General features: G+C 36.9%; 1 protein-coding gene across 2 annotated transcripts; it reads left to right on the top strand.

The window, feature by feature from the left end:
• Positions 1-2,846: 2,846 nt before the first annotated feature.
• Positions 2,847-8,283, top strand: LOC137737123 (ADP-ribosylation factor 1-like). 2 transcript variants are annotated; one of them, XM_068476507.1, is made up of 9 exons: positions 2,847-2,993; positions 3,094-3,309; positions 3,409-3,447; positions 3,663-3,725; positions 4,962-4,980; positions 6,035-6,146; positions 6,552-6,599; positions 6,814-6,944; positions 7,873-8,283. In XM_068476507.1, exons 2-9 carry the CDS (start codon positions 3,207-3,209, stop codon positions 7,904-7,906), a joined length of 549 nt encoding a protein of 182 aa, XP_068332608.1. In that variant the 5' UTR covers positions 2,847-2,993; positions 3,094-3,206; the 3' UTR covers positions 7,907-8,283. The 2 variants fall into 2 exon arrangements, with proteins under 2 accessions (XP_068332608.1, XP_068332607.1); XM_068476506.1 differs by having other exon boundaries at positions 2,847-3,016.
• The last annotated feature ends 4,251 nt before the right edge of the window (positions 8,284-12,534 follow it).

Genomic DNA, 12,534 nt, shown 5'->3' with positions numbered 1-12,534 from the left:
ACTAATGTTTGCCGAAATCCATTTTCATTTTGGGTTTTGATTTTTCGTGCAAATATTTTTAAATTACTTTATTTTTGCCATTACAAACTTTGGGTGAGTTATTTCCACTCTTGGTTTTAAACTCAATACAAGTATTTCCTTATTTTATTACATAATAATTGGTGTTTTCAACCTTTCGGGTTATACGAGTATTATAATACTATGTTATTGAGGAAGGAAGATGATATGAGCTTGGAGGCATGAAAGATGAATAATTGCAATCCGATCACGGCGGAATGGCATTCTCTTTTATGCAACTGCTCTAACTTGATTTCTTTCTTATGTTTATATAAATATGTTCCTCCTTGTTTTCGAGTATCTTATTTATAACAAGTAATTATAAATTTCGGGGACGAAATTTTCTTAAGGGGGGTAGATTGTAACAGCTCGTCCCTAAAAATTTTGATTATAATTTTAATAAGAGAATTTACGAAAATGCCCTCCAAGGCAAAGTGTTGACTTATGTTAACTGTCGTGTTGTGTCATGTAAGGTTCATTTTCTTGGCGTATCCTCGTAGTACTCGTCGCTACGGACGTGTGGACACAGACAAAGCGCAATTTGGAGTTATAACGAAGGAGATATTAACGTTTAAAGTTGGGGGCATTGTAGTAAATTAATTAATATCTAGAAAGCTCTAGATTTTTGGAGTAAAATCTGGTGAGCCACGTGTGTGGCCCAGATTAAAGGAAAGAAAGATGGGTGGTGGTGATGGAGGGAAATGAGGGGCGGGACGCCTAACCAGAAAGGAGAGAAAAATGAGGACCAATGAGAAGGGAAGGAAAGGCGGGGAAATAAGAGAGGTAAGTGGCACCCAACCCAAACCTCTATCCCCTTCACTCGTATACCCATGGATCCGACTGGCAGTGCCACTGGGTTCGAAGCAAATTTCGACAATTCTCACCCATTTTTGAGGTGATTTTCACCCATTCACCACCACCAAACCTCATCACCATATACCAACATCCAATTCTAGCCAAAATTGACACGAAATGGTGGAGATTTCACGAAGAACACCCTGCGGGTGTGACGGAAGACTTGCTCCAAATCCACCAATTCTGAAATGTTTTCCTTCAATTACCACCATCATTAGACTTCCCTTAAGGCCTAGAACAAAGCCCAATTAGTTGTAAGGGCGGCGGAGCACCGGAGATGACTAATCAAGAACACCCATCTTAAGGGTTTTCGGCGGTTTTCATGAAATTAAGGCTTTTCCCGACCAAATTGGCCTTACTCACAGGCGCCGATCGTTCGTGACGCGTTGATGTTTGTGCTAGGAGTTGTAGCGCCGACTCCAGGTGAGTGGGTTTTGGTTTTCTATATATATATATATGTATATATGTTTTCCATTTTCCCATAAATTGTTTTAAATGGATTTATGTTTTTAAATGCCATGTCATGCTTGCATTTCATTTTATTATATGCATTGGTATGTATAGGCATATTATTGTATGATGCTGCGAAGGCCAGGTAAGTTTCAGGTGAGTGCAGTATGATGTTAGTGATTGCATTGGTTATGGTTATACGTAGAGACATGTAGAGCTCATTATCCTACACCTCGGTGTTAGTGCTCCCGACCATGGCCAGGGCATAGTCTGTCACGTGAAGTTCACCTCTCGCAGTGCACGTTCACCTTGGATCCAAGTTTGGTGCATAGCTTTGCTATACAGACCACATTAGGTGGTTCCGACTCGTAGGTGACCCACGATTATTCGCACATCCTTCACGTGATCACTTGAGCATACTTATTTATACCCAACCCTGTCATACAGACCACATTAGGTGGTTCTGACTCGTGTGCAGGAATTGGTTAATGAGCTATAGGTTCAGCCGTACAGGTCACGTTAGGTGACTCCAGCTGACATATTATTTTACATTGATTTATTTCACCTGGCTTACTTATTTTATTGTTGAGATACTTAACATGGCATATACTCGGTTTTCACTATTCTCGAGCATGATTTCTATATACGTATGTATTATTATTTTCTGGAAAATTATACGGGTTTTACGACGAGGGGTTATAACGTTTTCAAAAGGTTTTTATTAAAAACTTTATTTTCAGGCCCACTCAGTATAGGTGGCTACCTCTGAAGGTATGATCCTTACCCACACTACTGTACTTTACTTGTGCTTTGACGTCGCGTGTGAAATGGGCTCATTCCCGCTCACAGCGCACTCTTTTCTTTAGCACTTTAGGTTTAAATTTATTCACATTTTCCACAGTACTATACTTTATGGCTTCATCACCATCCAAGTGTCTGCCAACACAGCTCAATTCGGAGTCCTAATGGACATTCTGGGTCAGGATGTGTCAATAGCGACCTAATTAGTTATTGTGTTGACATGAAACTTATTATTCTCATGTCGTGTAAGAAATTACCAGGTTAGTTACCCAATACTAATGATAGTACACATGTCAGCATCCACGTGTATCTGATACACACAAAATTTTGTATTCCAAGGTAATCAACCTAGAAGGATCCTTTTCGAATCCTCTTTGTGGGGATTTTGGGAATCCTCTAATCACATCCATTTATCATACATTGTGCAGTCAGAAATCATTGTAAGTTTTTTTTTATTTAAAATTGAATACAAAACCGTACCTAAAAAAAACTAATTGCACGATGTACGATGAACGGATGTGATTGAAGAATCCCAAGATCCTCGTAAAAAAGATCCAACAAGGATCCTCTTGTAATCAACGAGCAGAATATTACCACGTAAGCAATTGCGTCCCACTGAACGAAGAATATTTTACGGCACGCTGATCACGGGAATAAAACTCCTCTAAAATGCCAGACTGCGTTATTTCGGATTCTCCGTGTTCCCCAATTTCGATTCGTTCCTCTCAGAAAATTGCAAACGGAGAAGAACAAAACAATTCTTATCTCGACCACCCCCAATTTTCAAATTTCTCAAAATTTCACAAATCCTCAGCAATTTTCACAAGCAGGCAGGCCCTCTCTCTTTCCCCAGGCACGCAAATCTCTCCCCCCCCTCTCTCTCTCTCTCTCCCCGTGATCACACTTTTCTCACTCTGGTGGTATTTGCAGGGAGGTAAAGGGTTCTGCGTTCAAGATCCGATCTCAGACCCATAAAAGGATTCAAATCCGTTTGATTTCGGAGCCCATTCATGCGCTGAGGCGAAATCAAATCTCGCACAAAGATGGGCATTTTGTTCACTAAAATGTTCTCTTCCCTGTTTGGGAACAAGGAAGCTCGGATCCTCGTCCTCGGATTGGACAATGCTGGCAAAACCACCATTCTCTGTGCGATTTCACTGCCCTTTTGTGTTTTTTTTTTCGATTTTGTGAAGTGGGTTTGTGCTAATTTTGGGTGATTTCTGACTTGCATTGGGTTTTCCCCAGATCGGCTCCAGATGGGGGAGGTTGTCTCCACGATCCCAAGTTGGTATTCCTTTTCGTTTCTTCGGGTTCGGTTGTTTATGGGTTGTATTTGATTTTCTTGTTGTTTGGTTGCTCACAAATTACAAGATGAAAATTTGAATGTAACAAGTCAATGTACTGCTTGAATGGTAGCCTAGCGAGTTTGTGCAGCTTACCGTGTTCCTCGGATTAGAAATTAGATATTTTGTTAAATCATCTCTTTTACTTGGATGCAGCGATTGGATTTAATGTTGAGACAGTGCAGTACAACAACATCAAGTTCCAAGTCTGGGATCTCGGTATGCCTATATATATACCCTACTTGTATCTTCAGTAGGCATGAAGTGAGATATGCTACTTTGATTCCATATTGTAGGAGAACAATGACCTGCTATTTAGAGTATACCTGAAGTTGGAAATTAGATGTGCTTTGATTTAATTAATTTTGTAGAGTCAGTATGAATGTTAGGGGTAAAACTCTTAGTGAGACAAAAAAACTTGGATACGTATTTCAATAACCTTATAATTGTAACGGTTGTAAATTTGAATACTTAGTGGATCAGAGAACCAGATCCATATCCAAAACAGTAGGGTTCAAACTCTAGTCATGTTCGATTTAGATTGTACTTGTTGATCCTATTTCAAATGACTTATGAGAAGCTGATTTATTGTTGGAATCACATGAATTTTAGTACAATATTAAGGAGATGGTTTTGATGTGATTCACAGCTTAATTTTATGCCTAGGCGACTGATACAAGCTTGAGCTTGATTTGTTCCTTGAATCAACAAACAGGATTGAAAGACACCATGGCTTGAACTTAAGCTATTCATGACTGGATTGGACCTCTATAACCATATTAAAATGGATGCTTTTACCAAAATATTCAAAAGAAAATATGTCGTTTGGTTTTATCAATTTTTCTTCTTTAAGACCATGATATCTATTTCCCCAACTGAAGGCGGATGTATTAGGCCTAACTTTGATCACTCCCTCCCCTCCCTTTCTGGTGGTTGGCTGTGTTCATGTACTTAACGTAAACAAAATTATCAGTTAATATGAAATGTACAAAGTTGAAATAATCTAGTCTTTTATCCTGTCATTACAGAGAAGTGTATATTCTTATCTATATTCTGCGTGTTTGAATGTGTTATACTTTGCTTGTTGGTTTTTGTGGCTTAAGTGGAGTTTGTGTTCATGTACAGAATTATTTTAGTTTATTGTATATTGAATTTTCTTTTAAGGAGGCAGTATGCTATGGTCATGATATTTTGGTTTTAAACTTTGCCTTTCATGACTACTGGTGCATTGTTGTAATTTTTGGAAGCAATGTTAACGTGTATTTCCTTCTGGATAATGGAAAAAGCTCTTACATCATTTTCACTACTTATATAATGTTTTAATCTTTAATATGATGGATAATAACTTTTAAAGCTCAAGTTATGGACTCATGTCAGTTTCTTGATAAAAAAAACAAAAAGAGAAGTCACGTTTTTGCATTGTTCTAATAAATTTGTTATTGTTTGCTTATACAGGTGGACAGACAAGTATCAGGTATTGTTTCTTTGACTAAATGGTCTTTTGATATGGTTTGATATTTTGTAAACTTTTCTGTATTTATATTAATAGAAGTATAAGTTATAATATTTTGTAATCTGAAGTGCCAGATGAATCTTGATCAGTACATATTTTCCAGCCTTTTAAAGTGAATCTTCATTGAGGATTAGAAGAAAAATATCATAAAGGGAACATGTACTTGTATTAGAAAAATATCATAAATGGAATATGTACTTGTATTTTATAGGATTTATTGTCAGAACCCTCTGTAAGCTTTGCTTGATTGAAGTTTCAGTATAAATGTAGTTCTGTGTTTTATGATTATTAATTGGATCCAGTTCGGGGTGTTGCAATATCACTTTGATTATTCTGTATGCCTGAATTCACTGTGTAAATATCTGTCTTTATTTAATTGAAATGCTTTGATGGATGCCATTAGTGTCCAAGTAAATTCATGTTGAGATATAGTTTCTCAAGCCAAATTGATCTAATCTAAGGGTGCTTTAGTCTCAACTACACACTATTGGAAACTTTATACAAAACACTTAATTGTTGTTAGATAATAGGGCTTTGCCATGGAATACGAGGGATAGATGATGATAGAAGCCTTTTATTTTTTAGCTTGACACGGGACTAAGTTTTAAGATAAAACATTGATATTTATTAGCATTGCAGCTTTATATAAAAATAACTTGGCTGGGTAACATCTTGTTTTCACTAAGGACACCCAAAAGGGAGATCCCTGGATGAGCAGTATGGATACCAGTTGTAAGGGGTAGGTCAAGGTTTGTTTTTCATTTTTTCCTTTTGAATTGCTTACCCATAAAGAAAGTATCCATAGGATGTAATGCTTTATGATTAGGAATTATTAATGAAATTCTTCATATGATGCGCATCTTGAGCATACTATTTTGTGGTACAGAAACTCTTTTTTATGAATTTTAAGGTATGCGTATTGTTGGGTCACTTTGAGTATCTTTTGGTTTGTCACTCCCAGTGATTTCTAAGTTAACAATAAGCTCACCAGACTCTATATTGTTTTGTGCCACAGGCCATATTGGAGATGCTATTTTCCAAATACTCAGGCCATAATCTATGTCGTTGATTCTAGTGACACCGATAGGCTGGTAATAGCTAAAGATGAGTTTCATGCAATACTGGAGGTAACTTATTGTTGGCTTGGATTTGAATATTTAAAGTAATTTTTTGGAATATATAGTATAGGCCTTCTTCTGCGTCATGTATTCTAGCTTCCGTATTGTTGTCAGTGCTCTGTTGCTGTAAATGTAAATATAAGGAAAGAGAAATTGATATAAGAAGTTTGTTTTGAGGGGATATAAATAGATCTAGTTGGAGCCTCTGGGAATCTTAATAATAAACTGGAAATTCTTTGTAGTGCGAGAAACTTCTGTTAATGTGAATTCTTGGCCTTGGATGTTTGTGATTCCATAATTCTACTTTCTTTCTCTCACTCCCTTGAGTTTGGCTTTTACTTATTGGTTGTGTTCTTTATTTATGTATATTTGTGCATTTGACAGTGGTTTTATTGCTTTTGAGCCCTTTGGCAGGAGGAAGAGTTGAAAGGTGCAGTTGTCCTCATTTTTGCCAATAAGCAGGTTTGTGGAATTTCCTGTTAGATTTGCATGGTTCGGTGAAAAATTGCTGTTTAATCATTTGAATAATATGTATATGTATAAGAACAAGAAAAATGTCATTTGTTAAAAAACTTTGAAAGGGCAGCAGTTCTTACATTCAAGGTTCAGTTTCATATCTTTGTATGTGCCTATTTTTTTCAATGTGATCATTTTTATATTTTCTTTGGTTTATTAGGATCTTCCTGGTGCACTTGATGATGCTCCAATAACTGAGGCTTTAGAGTTGCACAAGATAAAAAATCGCCAGTGGGCTATTTTTAAAACTTCTGCCATAAAAGGGGAAGGCCTATTTGAGGGCTTGGACTGGTATGAGTTACTTTTTGTCAAATTTTCTGTAATTCTATTTAGAAATGGTGGATGTGTTCCTGTGTAGTTACACGTGTTCTACACATTTATGTATCCTAGAAATTTTCTACAGTTTTAAAACTGGATGACACTGAACTGATGTTTAACTGGATAAAGGTTGAGCTAATAGTTATTACCTATTGTCTTGGCTTCCCTTGTGAAGAGCAAAGGGGAAAGGAAAAGTCGGGTAACTTGTTGTTGAGTTATATGCTCAGTGTCCATTATTAGAAGCCACATGTCCCAAAAAGCATTAGTTGGTACTTTAGTTGTCAATAAGGTGTTTATAACGATTTTAACCATGAGTATCATGCAGAAACTGAGCTCGTAGAACAAATTTGATAATTTCAGAGTTAAATCGTCAGTGATGGTAAATTAAAATTAGACCTCCAACTGCTAAGCTAGAACAAAAAGCGAGTACTAGTAGTTTTCACATTTGTTGTATACATGCATAATATTAACTATTTATGCTAACACTGTTCCCACTAACGTAGTAGAAATTTCAAGGGTCCAACATGAAGTCATTAGGATTCTTTATCCATTAATTCCCTTCTGAAACCATTGACTGTAATCCTGGTTCCTGCCTGATATGCATTCTGTTTGAGTTTTGCTATGGGAATTGTTATTAGCACTAAAGTCATCATGCACTCCTACGTCCTTTATTTTCTTCACTAGGGAGGACTGCAAGGCGACTTTTATGGAGTGCCAATAACAGTTATTTTTCCTTTTGAACAATATGCATAGTGCGGGTTGGGGGGATTTTTTCATAACATAATTTTTTTGGTGTGCTTAAATATAGTTTTAAAACTTTGTACGGTTACAAGTGATGATGAATTTTCAATTTCTTTTTAGTTTTCAACTTTTTTTTTTTACAATATACTTGTTAATGTAGGTTGAGTAACACACTCAAGTCCGGAGGTGGCTAATCCATCGGTTTTGGGAAATCAAAGCTTACTTCTGCGTAGACAGGTCAGAATTTGGGAGGAATGACGTTCTGATAGAAAATTTCATTCAAGACTGCAGTTATGGCTATTGTCCTTTGCCGATTTTTCTTCTGTTCCCATTTTGGAGCAAACGACTGTTATACATGTAAAATTTGGCTCGTATTTTAGTAATTTTCGTGTTTTTCTGTGCTTTTAATCAGTTATGCTAGGGTTTGTTTTGCTTGTGTTCTTCTGTGGTTGGGATATGTAATTTTTCTAACCTTGGACATGGAAGTTGACCAATATTGTTTATTGCCTTCGGGTTGGTTCTTTTGAGCCGAAACTTGAAGAAATGAACCTAATGTGTTTTTGCCGTTGTATTTTTCGTACCTGTCTTAGTTCAGAAAGTAAATTACAAGGTGTTTCAAGATTGTCATTTATAGTTCATGGGAAACGACATTGCAGGGGAGATTCCTTACCAGAGAGGTATGGTCGTTGAATGTCACTATAACATATTTGACCGTTAAATAGGCGATTGTAGTACATGGATGTATTGTACGAAAGTCCCATGTTCACACTATGCGTCGAAATTCATGAGAGAACCATTCTTTAGATACGTTACAAGGAAAGCTTACTTATAAGCTCACGCAAGGTCTCTTCTCTTAGTGTGGCAAATTTTCAAGCCTAGCATGTGGACACACAAATGGGGTGATGTGGAGCACATGTGGCTATTCGGCTCAACACAATGAGAAAGGTCCGTTAGTCTTTTAAAAGTAGTTGAATCTGACATTTCGACCGATTTTTACATCAGAGAATGAATTTAGCTTGAGGGAGCCACATAGGGCAAAGATCCTGGGACTTGTGCTAGGAATGTGAGCAAAAGTCGAATTTGGCAGGGGATAAGATGGACAAGGAAAAAGTCTATAGGCTCGAGAGAACACTGGTATTAGTTGTTTGTAATACCCAGAACTGTTACAAAATAGGCTTCCATTGGACTTCGGGAGGACAATGTTATGTTGATGAAATTACGAGAACTTTCACATATAAGTTGACCAACATAAGGACGCTGATGCAACATACTAGAATTTTCGGAAGAGAAGATGATCTTCTCTACCGTGTCAGAGAGACGGTCTAAAGCCTCACTCCAACAACATTGATATTGTGCTTAACTTGTTAATTACAAATTGCACAATCCATTAGGTGTGAAGTTTTTTTCACAAAATGTCACGGTATTAGTTGGAATGGGGTTCGGATATTTAAACTCTTATTTTCTCAGAGATACGATCGATGTAGGATATTTCAACAAGAAGTTCATCAGCTGCATGTCTTGTTAGTTGTTCCTTTATTGTGATCCAAACTGAATCCATTATCAGTACCAAAACCACCAGCCTCCGAAAATGCTTCTCTTATAACAGATTGCCAAGGAAATGAGTTAGGCTTGAACACAATAGTTTCTTCAACTCACTCATATGACTTGTTAACCAAATCCATGTCCCATTTAATTCATAATTCGTTGTAGAATGACATGTAAGCTCTGGTGTAGACTCGGGTATTGATTACGCTAGCGCCACCAAGAACCCTGCATCTAACAGTAGGAATACCGTCTTCTGTCATGATCCTTTCAACCGGTGTCTTTCCATCATCTTCTTGTTGGAGATCGTATATAAACCCATCTTGAGTCAAGTCGGATTTGTTGCAGGAAGACCTCCCCTTTCTAGAACGAGCACAGAGTTGTTTGCTGATAAAGTTGCTGCCGATGGACACCCTGATGTGCCACCTGCAACTACAACGTAGTCATATTTTTTTTCTAATGACGTTGTACACAAATTTTTAAGCCGGATAGACTTACGTTTCTCCTTGAAAGATCAGCAGACTTTCTTGTTTCACCTATAGCTATACTTTTTCGGTTGTGCATGTTCATTAGAGGACGTTATGCATGTATAGATACACACGCAACCGAGCGACCACTAAAAAGTTGACTTTTCTCCCTCTACTCGCAGGACCCAAACCCTACATGGAACAAGCACTCATGAAACGAATAGGCAGCAAGTGACTCTTTACCATAGTGGTGGAAATGTGTTGAGCCCTTGCATGACGGCGTGAGTTTAAATTTCGTCGGTGGCTAATCTAATATCTAATATAACAAAATCTATTGGTTTGACAAAAAATAAAAAATAAAAAAAGTGAATAGGCAACATATATACATTATCCACCACGTTGCTTAGAGGCCAAATCTAGAGGTACATTCCAATTTTCATTCAAAACTGATTTTCAGACACCTTTTGTTTCTTTTTAAATTTCTGTGAATTTATGTTTGTTGATGTTGTGAATAATATGTGAATGGCCCATATGAATAGTCTGATACTATTTATGCACAGTATTTTCACTATTCATTTGTGGAAAATTTGTAAAGTTCATAGTGTTATCTTTGCTTATAAAACGAATGAGGCTCACATAAGAGGAAGAGAAAAAAAAGAGAAGAAGAGGAAGAGAGAAAAGAGAGGAAGAGGAGAGGGGATAATAGAGAGAGAGTTATTTTGTACTCTTATTATTCTAAATTATAATGGAAGCACCACCGCTGCCCCGAGGACATACTCCAGTCACATTGACTATAGAGGAACCTCGTAAATTTTTTGTCTTCTTTTATTTATTCCACTGCACACACCGTCGAATTTACAACATGTTATCAGCACGAGAAACTCTTGTGTCAGTGGAAAGCACAACACCATAAATCCGGTGAAGCACTATCTACCTCTCACATCCGTCAACTAAAATCTCTCAGAATAAAAGGTATGTCCATTTTTCGTTTCTCCCACCGCGCCAGAAGCACTCCACTGAATTCCGGTGAGAATTGAAATTTATAACGACCTGCAGTCGTCACAAGATAAGAAAACTTGTACCTGACAACTGGTTTCCAGAGATCCAGAAGAATCTCATCAGACTTGGAAACCCAGATCGCGTTGTTTTCGACGGATCTTGAGAACTCCCATGAATACTTGGTTGTCTGAGATGGTGATGGCAGGACTGACTCCACATAGGCCACCCTCTCTTGTACCTCCATCAACCCCGATGTCATCTATGTTCTTGTATGGAAGTTCTTACTTCGTGATGCCATGTTCTTTGGACCATGCAAGGAAAATTGAAGAAAACACGGGGGTGGGAAATGATATTCCTTATTTGGCCTCTCCCATGGAAAAAGTAATAGTCTGTGGGTTTTTGCAGAAAGAAAAAGGGGCAAAAACAATGGAATGATGCATCAGCACATTTTGAAAAAGCATAAGACAAAATAATAACATAAAAGGAAAAATCATGGTGTGTCAGACACCATGTGGAAACAAAGATAAAAAAAAAACAGAGTTTTTTTGGATTGTTGCACCATGTGAATGAATAAGAAAAAATAATAATAATAAAAAAAAGGGGTAAAGATTTTTGGATGGTGTTACACCATCTGTAAAGAAAGAAGGAAAAATATATATTTATTTATGTGAATGGTGTTGGCTTAAAATACTTTCACACGTTTTATTTACTTTAAAGCAATTTATTTACCATGGATGGTTTTACCGCTTACTGCTTTAAGTTTTGATTTATGTGAAAGGTGCTGAATTAACGCCCTTGTCACAAACTTTATTTACTTAAATACAATTTATTTACTATGGTTGGAATTAGCGCCTATTGCTTTAATTTATTTATTGTACTTCTTTTGTTATGATGAGTATACACATGACCTGAAGTTCCTTTACCAGATCAGAACCTGTAGTTTCCTGATCCTCATCATATAAAAATGATTAGACTTGAAGTTTCATCATACAAAAAGATCGGGCATGAAATCTCTTGATCCTCAAAATCAGGACATAAAGTTCCTTGATGAGTACCGTAAGTTTGAAGTGCCGTAGTGCCTCAACTTAATTGTAATAGAAGCCATAAGAGTCTCAGTCTACAGTCTATTAAATAAGGACCAGAAGTTCATTATATCCATACTTAAAATGGTTTAGCAGAAATATTCATTAAACGGATGAAATTGATTACCCACGCTCTGCTCATGAAAACAAAATCGTCAAGTTTTCTACATGGTGACATGTCATGATGCATTATTAGTTTGGTTGGGACCTATCTCCAACCATCAATACTTCTCAATACAACTCGTGTTTGGGAACCAGCCAAACATTATACATTTATGAGTTTTTGATTGTGTTATCCATGTGCCTATTGCACTGCAACAATATATTAAAATGAGGCATCAACACAAATTGGAAATTTATGTTGGATTTGATTCATCATCTATCATTCAATATTTAAAACCCTTGATTGGGGATATGTTTACCGCGTGGTTTGAAGACTATCATTTTGACAAGACAATTTTCCCGCCGTTAGGGGGAGAAAATAACTTCGTTCCAGAAAAACGATGAGAAAATATCATTCCAGAAGAATGATGAGAATGACCGTTCCAGAAGAACGAATAGAATTTGTGTTATTTTGATTCACGAAGCAAATAATGAGAAAATGAAGTAAGAATAATTGAATGATACCACGAAAGTGATGAAATCACATATACTTGCTGCAAATATAACTACAAGAATTGATGTCCCTGTTAGACAAAATAATGTGGAAGCAAATGATTTATTTATTGCACG

Source organism: Pyrus communis, chromosome 6 (genome assembly GCF_963583255.1).
Source record: "Pyrus communis chromosome 6, drPyrComm1.1, whole genome shotgun sequence".
Taxonomy (NCBI): Eukaryota; Viridiplantae; Streptophyta; class Magnoliopsida; order Rosales; family Rosaceae; genus Pyrus; species Pyrus communis.
The sequence above is the reverse complement of the archived record's forward strand: the minus strand, read 5'-3'. Positions and strand labels throughout refer to the sequence as shown.